The 11985-nt window shown below is 36.3% G+C and overlaps 2 protein-coding genes across 2 annotated transcripts; one reads left to right on the forward strand and one right to left on the reverse strand.

The window, feature by feature from the left end:
• Nucleotides 1–118: 118 nt before the first annotated feature.
• Nucleotides 119–1227, forward strand: LOC102598592 (early light-induced protein, chloroplastic-like). Its single transcript, XM_006363409.2, has 3 exons — nt 119–392; nt 515–601; nt 812–1227. Exons 1-3 carry the CDS (start codon nt 243–245, stop codon nt 1166–1168), a joined length of 594 nt encoding a protein of 197 aa, XP_006363471.1. The 5' UTR covers nt 119–242; the 3' UTR covers nt 1169–1227.
• A 173-nt stretch (nt 1228–1400) lies between these two features.
• LOC102598922 (dymeclin) lies at nt 1401–11641 on the reverse strand. Its single transcript, XM_006363410.2, has 18 exons — nt 11214–11641; nt 8229–8468; nt 7293–7356; nt 7082–7211; nt 6811–6955; nt 6221–6460; nt 6044–6128; nt 5085–5187; nt 4499–4624; nt 4315–4428; nt 3751–3869; nt 3577–3664; nt 3377–3469; nt 3197–3286; nt 2938–3057; nt 2772–2863; nt 2476–2533; nt 1401–1799 (listed from the first exon to the last, which is right to left on the reverse strand). Exons 1-18 carry the CDS (start codon nt 11404–11406, stop codon nt 1719–1721), a joined length of 2181 nt encoding a protein of 726 aa, XP_006363472.1. The 5' UTR covers nt 11407–11641; the 3' UTR covers nt 1401–1718.
• Nucleotides 11642–11985: the final 344 nt, after the last annotated feature.

Here is an 11985-nt window from a genome sequence, read left to right on the forward strand (position 1 = left end):
AATGAATCCACGTGACTTATGTATCTTTAGAGGCCCAAAATTGAATTACGTGGCTCCTAAAATATCCATTCCTTTTTGGCTTCTCCCTCTCTTAGCACACTATAAATTCCCACCAACTATTGCAGAATGATTATATCAAAGTGAATTAATAAATTTGTTCACTAAATAACACTAGTTCTTCTTCACCTTTTTTCAACTCTTGAAAAGTATAGCATTTTCTCTTTAAGTAAAAAAAATAAAATATGTCAACTTCATTTGCCATGCAATCCATAATTTTGGGAAGTCCAGTTAAGTTGTCACAAAGTAGAAATGGCTTGAATCAGTTTGTTCCTAGCTGTTACTTGCCACGCCTTCACAGGCGTTCGCCTCTTCGTGTTAAGTGTATGGCTGAGGTCCGCCCATAAATCTTAAACTCTTCTTTTTCATATTATTAAAAAAAAAAATAGTTTTTTCAATTTGTGTGATATTTTTTACTTTTCGAGATTCAAAGTATGTCAATTTGAAAAAACTGCAGGAGGGTGAGAAGTTAGACAAAGCTTCAACCCCTTTGACTGATTCTGCTGCTACAGTTCCCAAGCCAACACCTGCTCCTTTTGCTAAGGTTGGTAGTACTATCTTTTTCTTGAAAAGTTCACTTAGCTTACTTCAAGCATATTTTTTAGGTTGATTTTAGATTTCCAATTTTTCTTGAAAAGTCTAGAAGGGCATTTTTCGACCATAACATTGATGGCAATTTTTTTTTTTTTTAAAAATAAACTAATAACTTGAGACATTTTTTAATTCTTTTTACTCGTGTTTTTTTATGTAACAGGCAAAACCAAGCACCAATTTCTCCGATATATTCTCGTTCAGTGGTCCAGCACCTGAGAGGATCAACGGTAGGCTAGCCATGATTGGATTTGTAGCAGCCATTGGTGTGGAGCTAGCCAACGGTGCAGATTTATCTGCACAGTTATCAAACGGTGGATTATTATGGTTCTTGGGGTCAAGTGCATTGCTAACTTTGGCTTCACTAATCCCATTGTTCCAAGGAGTTACTGTTGAGTCTAAATCTGATGGGATTATGAGTGCTGATGCTGAGATTTGGAATGGCAGATTTGCTATGTTGGGATTAGTTGCTTTAGCTTTTACTGAATATGTTAAAGGAGCTGGCCTTTTCCAAGTCTAAGTATATAAAATGAATAATAATAATAATATAAAGTTTATATTGTTACTTTTAATTACTTATTTGTTGGTCTCTTATTTGTGTTCAGGAGTGTAACCTAATTCACATGAATACATACATACACTGTTCACTAACAAAGTATCAATGACAATTTCAATTGCCAAACCAAGTGATGGAATGATCGTAGTACCATCGTGTATCATATCATCCAAAATGTTCGACAAATGCAGAAGGGTAAATATATACCGGCTACAGTGTACTATTGACAACCACCAACTTGTTCATGTTGAACACTTGCCCAAAAGGGTAAGCAAATTAGCATAGTTGCTTCTTCAAAATTGATATAATGGGAGTTATTTTACCTAGTAGAACTATATTAAAAGCCTAAACTTGACCAGTACCTTTATTTATTTTACTGATGATATTTCAATTCACTCAGCTGTAAGTAAAAATCCTCTACTCTTAAGTTATGAACAGAAAAGAATGACAAGAATACATATCTATAGATACATGTATGTATATACACAGCGTAGTCTTCTGGGTTGATAATCCGTCAAACTGGCACCTCTATCTTTAGCTCATTTCCTTTCATGTCACCTTTCTGAGGCTTTTCAGCCTCCTCGCCAATATTATCCTGTTTCAGACACGGAACGATTCAGTGAATGATTACTCAAAAACCATGATAATCAGAAAACTACTTACCAGTAAAAGCATTTAAAACACTTCAACCCTTCTAAAACAGACATATCATGCTCGACATTAATGTCAAGTAAATTTAAATTGAAACTGAAGAGAGACCAAACAAATTATTTTGAAATGCAATGCCGAACAAACTCCCAAGATGACATAGAAGGATCCTGAAGAAACATAAAATTTTAATTTTTTTTTTGATGAAGTAAATGAACATAAAATTTTAATTTTATGGGGGATGTATATGTGATATTCCACAAAGACGATCTTGTGTCATCTTTTGTGGACATAATTTTAACCATGTTCTCTGACATTTTTTAAGAGCAGGAAAGCATATAAAAGATGGCTTTGGACATGTAAATAACAACCACAAACAGCAAGAGAGAGAGAGAGTGACGCACTTGTAAATACAAAAGAGAAGGCAATAAACAGAGAAAGCCAGTGTACATAAATCCAGGCTCAACAAACCACATTAATTCAGTCAACAACAAACCACCGTACTACGGAAAACCTTCTAACATGGTCAAGAAAATATCCTGACATCCATCTAAACCCCCCAGCCCAACCATAGACCATACATAAGATGGGTCGAATCAAGTACAGTAAGCAAGCATACTTACTTGGAGAGGAAGGTCAGCCGGGAAAAGATGTATGCTGCTAGGAGAAAAGTTGAGACCACTGCAGAAAATAAAGAAAACAAATGAATTACAAATAGGGAAAACCAACATCCACACCCACAAATGAAATAGGTATAAGAGGATAAATCCACTTGTGCTGTATATGATTCAATCAATAAATGGTAGATTACATATGTCAAAACAAAACATTGAGAAAAACAAAGATACAAAACTTGGAAAAGCACATGGAATTAAAGAATACTCTAACAAAGAGCATGTGTTTGTCTATAAAAACCAACCTCCGAGACAACACCAGCTGCCACACATATGGAATGAAGAACTCCTCAGGATGACTCTCTTGTTCATATGTGAAACGCAATTGGGTAAACATCTGGTGCCAACAAATATGGTAATCAATCAACTCATCATAAGTTGGCATAACTATTAAATGAAATAGCATTCTACCTTTAGTCCGTCAACCCTCCAAGATCGGCAATTAACAATAATCACTTGCAGTACTTTCTCTACAGACCATTCCCCGTCCATCTTTTGGGCATCCATGCGACTGTTGAAGAAGTCCAAAACCTTGAAATAACATCACAGAATCAGAATGCCTTCCAGACCACTACTGAACTGTTTTCAGTTAGTAGAAAGTAAGTCCCACTTTCAGGGAACCCCTTTTCAAAAACATAGGAACTGCGAACACACGAAAGAATAAGCATACCATAAATATGTTGTCAAGCAGTTCATTGAATCGTGGATGACTTTTGAATGGCTGAAAAACTTCCTGCCTGTGCATAATTGCGTAAATAACCTGCCAGTTTTGGAATGCAATTAATAAAAGCTGCAACAAGCAACTAATCCTCATGAACAAACAACAATAGAAGATCGAAAGTACTGATACCTCAGGATTCCGCGGCAAGGAATAGGTCAGAATTGCATTTAATATCTCAAGAACAATTCTTAAGAAGTCGGTATAAATATGCAACTCAGCTGCCTGCAAAAGTATTTGAAGAACTTTAATGCTATCAAATACCAATTATGCTAGATGAGAGCAATTAATAAAGAAAGTGCCAATGAAGCTAAAGGCCAAGCATGAAGTACCATATCTTCTTGGAGACTATTTTCTTCCTTTGATTCACCATTGGGCACATGCATCTTATCATTTTTCATCTCTGCCAATTTGTTGTACCTACATTATAGATCAAGATCAAAATAACAATCAATCAACCAAAACACTTCAAACTCACTAGTAGACACAAGGAACAAGAAACTTACTTGCGTGCAAGCATGTCAAATAGGCTCACTAAACGTTGTGATGCATAACCACTTAGGCGATGTACATGAGGTGCCATATTAGCTAATGTTGCAAGGCAATTTGTATGAAGGTAAACATCCTGTTAAATGCATCAGAAAACACATGCTTGAAGTCGGCTTTCATGGTTTGATCAACTTCATCATGAAACACATCAACAAATTACCAATAAAAGAGAGACTTTATTGGTGAAGAGGAGGAACTTTAATTATGCACCCCATGTTCAAACAGAAGTCAAGATTCCATTCCATGTAGTTGTATTGCTCTACCCAAATTGCTCATTACAGCAATTCAAGTAGATGTATCAGTAGATCAATGAAAATACTGCCTCATGACAGTACATTCTGATGAGGATATACGTAACAGTTAAAGAATGTAAAATAAATGTATGGTGGAACTGCCAGAAATATTAAGAAACAATTCACCTTCCCACCCAAGGAGAGACAAAAGAAATAAGGAACAGTAGAGAGAGAGAACATGAAATAAAGAAAGTGCAATAATGAACCAACAGACAATTCATATCATACCCGCAACTTAGATAGGTTGTATTTCACCGTCCTCGTCAAAATTATGACCATAAGAGAACCAAGAGAGGTCTGATGAAGAACACGCTCTTGGTACCATGGAACACTGGGCAGCACCTGCAGAAAGATGTAGAATCAAGATAGTCCAGGCTTACATGTCAAAAAGGCAGAGAGATTCTTTATTTACCAGTTTATGAATGCTGGCGTTGAATGAGGAATCTTGGCTAAGTATAAGAAGGATAATCAGCACCATATATATCTGATTGGATGTCCTCCTAGGTGCATTATACAGTGTTTCGAGCAAAGGCATCAACTGTGGATTTATTCAAACAGACAGTAAGATTCTAAATAAAGGAGCAAGAAATTATATTTGGCAACGCGAGAACAGTTGGAAAGTGAGATTCTCAAAAAGAAAGTTGGAAACTGGATAAGAAAAATGTGGAAAAAATTCAGTATCTGCTAATGGATAACCAAGTATCTTCTCTTCGTCAAAACAAAAAAAACAACCAACTATCTTTAATGGATAACCAAGGACCATAGTCCACATTATCACTAAGACATCAAATCCATAAATACAGCAACTTGCTGCGCAAGCAGTTGCAAGAGATCAAACTGCGCCTAGCTACACTTTTATTGCTTGATACTCTCCTTATCCATCATGTACTCTCTAGAATCTTGATTTCCTAACACAGTGATTGGTGGGAGTGATATCCACAAGCAACAGTCATTATTCAGTCAGAAATAAAAATATAACAGAAGAAATCATATTTTACCAGTGTATCCAGATCAGTCCGCACCAACACATACTCAAGAAAATCTGAATTTCCATGAACGAGTGAATAAAGCAGAAGTGCAGAAGTCTCATCAGCCAAGCACCTGAAAACATAGTTGCAAGCCCACTCACTCATTACCAGAGCCAAATAATGTATGTGAACAATTGTATCATCAAATATACAAATAAACATATTTTATGCTATCAGACCATTACATGGAAGTAGGCAATGCATGTTTAACACAGACAAATTTGCAACGAAGAGGGTTGATCATTTTAGTAGATCCTACCTTCTGTGAAAAGAATCCAGAAGACAAAAATCTTCTTTTTGCATTGCAAAATTACTGCACAGCTTTGGGACATGGCTTATGACATTTTGGATTTAAAGAAGACCACGTCAAGAGCCACATCGGAGCTTCTACAAGGCTGGCAAAGAAGAGTCTGAAGGGTATACATTCAAGAGTTTGGAATGCAATACCAGCAAAATTTGGTGGATAATATGAGAAGAGAGCAACTCACGAATTTTTTAAGACAGTCTTATGTTCAATTGTAACTTTAACTTTTGGACCAGCATGGCAGATGTATATGATTGTCACAATGCAGAGTCATGATCAACTTTATTAGTTCTCTACATAATCTGTGAGAACTATATTTGTGCTACTCAATTGTTCATACCAGCATACCCTTTATGCAGATAAATTTATAAAATTTCACCTTACTTATCAGGAAAAAAAGATCATAAAGTGGAAGTAGCACTAAGGGTATTTCACTACGAACAGACCAAACGGATTGACTAAAAGCCAAATAATAAAACATCTTCTCCGCCACGGAGATGTAGAAGGTCACAAATAAACTCCTTGTGCATAGCCAATTTTCATAATAAAATAGGAGCTACTGTTGTACAGTGTACACAACTTTTAGTTGGCACCTTAGATCAACAAGTGAGATATTAACACTTACATGCCAAGGGTATCAAAAAGAGAAGCAAAGGGTAATCTCACAACCGGACCACCAGGTGCATTCCCCTCAACATCAACACGATCAACTGCTTGAGAGAACACAAAGAAGCTTAGAATCATGAACAAAATTCATAAAGTAGCAAAAGGGACACCAGAACGGAAAAAGAATCGTTCTAACATTCAATATCCCGAGCATTCTCAAGGGCCTTGCAGTAAGGATTCTCAAAGAAGGATTCTTCCTTTGGTAGTGAATCTGGACTGCTGTAGTCAATTTTATCTTTGAAATGGTCCAAGCCAAGACTCTTGCGGTAATGAACAAGGATGAGTAAAATATTAAGACTGTTGTCTGCCAATGGGCTTCTGGAAGCTTCATTACTTGAACTTGCAAAGAAATTCAACGGCAGGAGCACGAGATTTGCTGCAAGTCAATGGAAAAGGCAGAAGCTTCAATGAGAATGATAGGACAATACAGTGACTAAACAAAAGGTATAATAACTGCATGAATTGGGGATGGAAGGATTCAACAATGACTACGTAATGTTGCATACATGAGCAAAGGAACAAGAATCATTTTATAGAATGGATATTTTGGGGATGTGGCTATACATAGCTGAGTAGGAACCAAACTTATGCGAAGCAAATAAATAAAGATCATACAAAATGCAGATTTCAACACTTCCATAATATCCTAAATGCTATAAGAGGAATGGATTTGGTTAAAAGGAAGGGAGGAGATGAGCTGCACACTAGAGAATCACTTTATCCTACCCGCAACAGAGCCAACTCTCTGTAAAACTCCAGGACGATATCCTTCAGAAAATATATAATACGATGAAGCCTTCAGAGGGAAACGCGGCCGCGTGATGTAGTTAACAAGCAGCTTACGAATTGCCAGATTGACCAAAGAAGTTGGCTGAAGAAAAAAATTACATTCAGAAGTGGCTCATGACTTGCCAATGAATTTGCAGCAAATACTAAAGCAATTTGATAAGATTTCAATAGTTTTTAGAGATATCTACTGAGAGAAACTAATGATGACCTGAGACATTGCTGCATCAAAGAAAGGATGAATATCATCAGCTCCAAGTGATGGCCCAGAAAGAAGCTGAGTTGATAACGCAACAAGCATGAAATTAAGCAACTCGTAGTGTAGAAGATATGTATCAGAGCTGTCAGAAAAACCACACAGTATTAGGAAAACAACTGGCAAAACATCAGAGAAGATATTTGTTGCACAAAGCTCAACATACCTTACATCTACCCTGCCAAGAAAATTAAGCACACTATTCACAACAAGATGCTCAATACTCTGTTCTGTAAAAGAAAATGAAAGAGGAATGGTGGTAAGAGTAAGGAAGTAAAGGACTTGGATTCCCAGACAGATCTGACCATAAAGATTAAAAAAAATAAGTGATTCCCAAATGTTTCAGACTCAACCAGATCAAAATCAGCAAAGAACAGCTTATGAAAGCTACCCCCACTGAAATAAGCTCTATAAGAGACACGAATTAGAATCTGGAAAAAATTGTCGGTCACTACAAAGGTATGGCTCAACTTCAACTACTTGTGAAAGCTAACTCACTGAAATTAGCGCTACAAAACATATGAGTTAGAACCTCGGAATTATTTCGTCATCACAAAGGTATTGCTCAATTTCATCCATAAATAAGTAACAGGAAATTTCTCAATTTACCCTAATATGAGTCCAAAAAAAAGATTGTAGTATAATTGGAGACAATCATTCAAGTTTTTCATAAATTAGACTACACACTGTATTGAACAGAGAAAATGATGTTAAGAAGCAAACACACTATTATTATTTTTTTTATGACAAGGGAAACCCGCAGCCGCTACCCTTTTGGGTGCGCACAGGGTAAAACCCCCCGCTCCTATGCAATAGCTCGCAAACCGGTAACCTGCACTAGGCAACCCCGGTGCGACGAGCTCAACCCAGAAGGCAAACCCCTTGCTTTCGCTGGCAAGGGGTTTTGAACTTGAGACCTCCAACATGGAAGTCCCAAGCCTAAACCACTGGGCCACCCCGAAAGGTCGCAAACACACAAAAGAAAAAAGAAGATATATTCCGAAGAGAGAACAAAATTGTAAAATGGAATAGGAATATAGATAAGAAAATCAGAGAAGTCCCACTAACCAAAAATGAACGAACCATGTTGTGAATGAATTACCTTTAGGGACGTTACTTGGAATTTCCTCACTTTCATTCAGGGACATGTATAGATCTTCAAAGTTGTCAGTTTTAGCATTCTCAATGAGGTGCTTCAGAAAAACAGATGAGACGTAGACTGCATTGAGAGCTTTCACATATGCTGATGAAGAAGCATCGGATGTAGAAACACACTCTTGCAAGCACCAGGACAGGTGAATTAAAATTTTGGCAAGATGCCTTGTGTAGCAGTTGTTCTGAGCTGCAAGAAACAGCAGATGGTATTAGAAGATCATGCCAGTGAGCTCCTCATCCCCCACTCCCCATCCACCCCCACAACAAAAGAAAAAAGAGATGGAATAAATGTCGAAATAAATTATTCCCACCTCATGAGAAAGAATTGGCTCTAGAAAAGTTAAACAGGGAAGTTATAGAAAGAAAAGACACAATAAGAGGGTCAGATAAAGAATTTATATGGTTAGTGCCAATAGCCTGCTGATAAGTCATAAAAGATTATAGAGCAACATCTTACAACTAATAATTATATATCAGCAAGAAAATACTTAAAACACAATATACATAGCACGAGGCGTAAAACATGAAAAGTAGAACGAGTACCATGTTTCACACTCTGCTTTACCTAATTCTTTCATGCTTCCATCACTTTATAATAATAATAATAAAAATCTAAGCTTCAAATAATGTTATATGCAAATTTATACCAACTACTAAGTTCATTATCCCTGAAAGCAGCCGTCCGCATGATTAGAAACCACAAGAATGCAAAAAAGAGAGTACAATTTTACTTGCACAACATTGGAAGGAAGTTAACACTCTCCATAACTTGAGGCCCAAGTAGAATTACCTAATTTTTGCACTACTCTTCAATAAGAAAAAGATTTATCAACTTAAATAATTAAGCAATTAGCATGAATCTGCTCAAAATTTCCGGAGTAGAAGTTCTTCTTGTTTCAATAAATAACTCCAGGGAAAAAATTTATGTGCTCCATAGTATCTTCACCTAGGGTAACTGATCTTCAATTTTGTGCTACTCTCTATGGGAGAACTTCCCCTACTTTGTACTCCTATCTAATAACAATTCTCATTTGTTTACCTCCCTTGTTCTATAGATTATTACACAAGAATTCCAGATATACTTTTTGAAACAGAGAATTCCAGATATACTATCACTTTAAATGTAACAGAAATCAAATGCATTTCTAGGTAGTCCGTGCTCTAGCTACATCTGAGGCACCGCACAAGGTTGATGCAAGACCTTTTTGTGCTTTTTTTCTAATAAAGGTGAAATTTTATTAAAAAGATGGGTTATCTAAAATATATAATTAAAAACACGGGGAAACTCCACAACTAGATGCAGACTAAATAGAGAACCTTTCAAAAAGATATGGTTCTCTATAGAAAGCACCCAACCATTTGTACTAACTAGGATATAGTAGTGCTCCAAAAACATAATAAAAGAACAAAGTTCCTCTAATATGTTCAAAGAGTTCCCCATTCCATCAAATGCCCTCTGCTTCCTCTCTTTATATTGTTCACATGTCCGCCTAGGGATGCTACTTCCTGAATCTCCTCCTATTTTTCTTTTGCATTTACCCCGTAGCATCAGGTCTTTTACTCCGTGGTAGTAGTCATTGTATTCCAAAACAGATCCACACAATGCACACTAAAGTTTGTGTGACACCAGAGAGTAAACACTTTCTTCGGTCATCTTTGTTACTTTGAAAGTAGTTCAGAGTAAACATCAAAAGAAGGTCCGGTTCATCCAATAAAACTTTTGTCCCCTTCAAAATTTTATGTTGATCTACTAGTAACTTATGGAAAACCTTTATCGTTTCAAGACTTATCAGTATATGTATAGATAGATGGATATGTAAGAAGCCATATTATACTCAACATTCAAATTAAACTGCACTGTGTTCCTCCAAACTCGAACAATAATTCGCCAAACTTAAAATTATTCTATCTCTCCTAAACTTTCAGTTCGTTTAAATTTTACAAAGGTCGATTGGAATATTTTGATCCCCTTTTTGAAGGAAATTTAGACATGGAAATTACTATTGCAATTTCTTTCATTTCAAACCAACACCATAATCCATTTACAAATCTTCATCAGAGTATTCTTTCTCCGGCTCTTGGGAAGCGCAAATGGACCAAAATTTCAGAATCGAAAGACCATTGCATTTAAAAAGTTCTAAAACATCAGCTGAGGGGATCGATGGTTTAGAGCATTTTTCTGTTGACATCTGAGTTCTGACATTGTGACCAGTTTTAGTTTTAGGATTGGGAGATAACTACGCTAGTTTCCACATTAAGTAGAGTATGCAGGAGCACAAGAATACTCTGTGCAGAGCTCCACAAGTGGCAAATCTGATGGCTGGCTTCAGACCTAACTGCCTAAACAACTAGTATAGACACTAAGCATTAGCCAAATCCTCAAAAAAGAGCCAACTATAGAGTTCAGCAAATTTAAAAAACAGTGGTTAGAATCACATGCACATTATGATTTTTTTTCCTTTTCCATTTCTATTGGTTTAGGCACTTCCAACCCATGTTGGTCAAACTCTCCAAAAATGTTGCCTCACCCAAGTCGGATTCTCTAACAATGCACTATTTTTGGAGTATCCAACACGCACAAGCATCACCGCTTCCAACCTGATAAATTACCTCAACAACAGTGACGGTCACAATTCACTCACTCAATTTCACCAATTTACATACAATGCGTATTATTTAACTATCAGACTACCACGGAAAGCTGCACAGTAACTAAACCTAACATATGAATGTTCTAGCAACTTCCATTCATCAATAGAAGTTTCTACACGACATTACAGATACTCGTTGCCGCCAACTAACAGAACCTAATATATGCGAGCTAACTTCACAATTAAACCACATCACTTTTTCTTTTCAATTCACCAACAAAACTCAATAATAAATAATCAAGGAAATAAACAACTTTAAAAAATTACAGATAGTTAGGTACCAAAGTGTAGGCAAGCTTGCTGAACACGATCCGAAGACCAATGAAGATTAAGAGGAAGCTCTAGAAGCTTCTGCCAGTAATCAGAAGCAAGAGGAAACGATTTCTCGCCAATAAATGCTCCAATTAGGTACTCCGCCGTTTCATGAGGCCTCGAACCACCGCTAAACCTCGGCGTTGACGGTACTCCCCCCATTCACACTACTCCGTCCGTCCGGCCGACACAGAAAACTAAACGGTGCAAATATATCTATACCGACTCTTCTGGAATGTTGTAGTACCTTCAGAAGTGCGAATTCACGAGATCGTAGAGAGGTTTCACTGGCATTTTGCGATGAAAAAATTGTTGGAGCTGTGGATCTGAGAGAAAGGAGAGTGGCTTATGAACGAAGAGAGAGAGAGAAACAGAGGACTTTTCATAGCAATCTCTTTTCGTTTGGGAATGGTAAATGAAATAAAGAAAAAACTTGAAATTTTAAGTGATTTACAAAATTACCCCTTGGAGTTTATTTAATTTGGATAATTTTTCATTCAATGAATTGGAAATATTTTTTGTCTATATTAATTGAAACTAGTTAAATGATAAAATGATTCATGTGAAAAGTCTATAAATCTTTATTCCACGAATTTAAATTATTTTCTTGATGGATTAAAAAAAAGTTGTAAAATTTCTATTTTTAATATTTAATTGTAATTCATTCTTCAATCTGAGTTAAGATATATTTTCAAAATTAATATGAAATATAGTGATTTTTATACTAAATTCTAAGGTAAA

Source organism: Solanum tuberosum, unplaced genomic scaffold (assembly GCF_000226075.1).
Source record: "Solanum tuberosum cultivar DM 1-3 516 R44 unplaced genomic scaffold, SolTub_3.0 scf00439, whole genome shotgun sequence".
Classification (NCBI taxonomy): domain Eukaryota; kingdom Viridiplantae; phylum Streptophyta; class Magnoliopsida; order Solanales; family Solanaceae; genus Solanum; species Solanum tuberosum.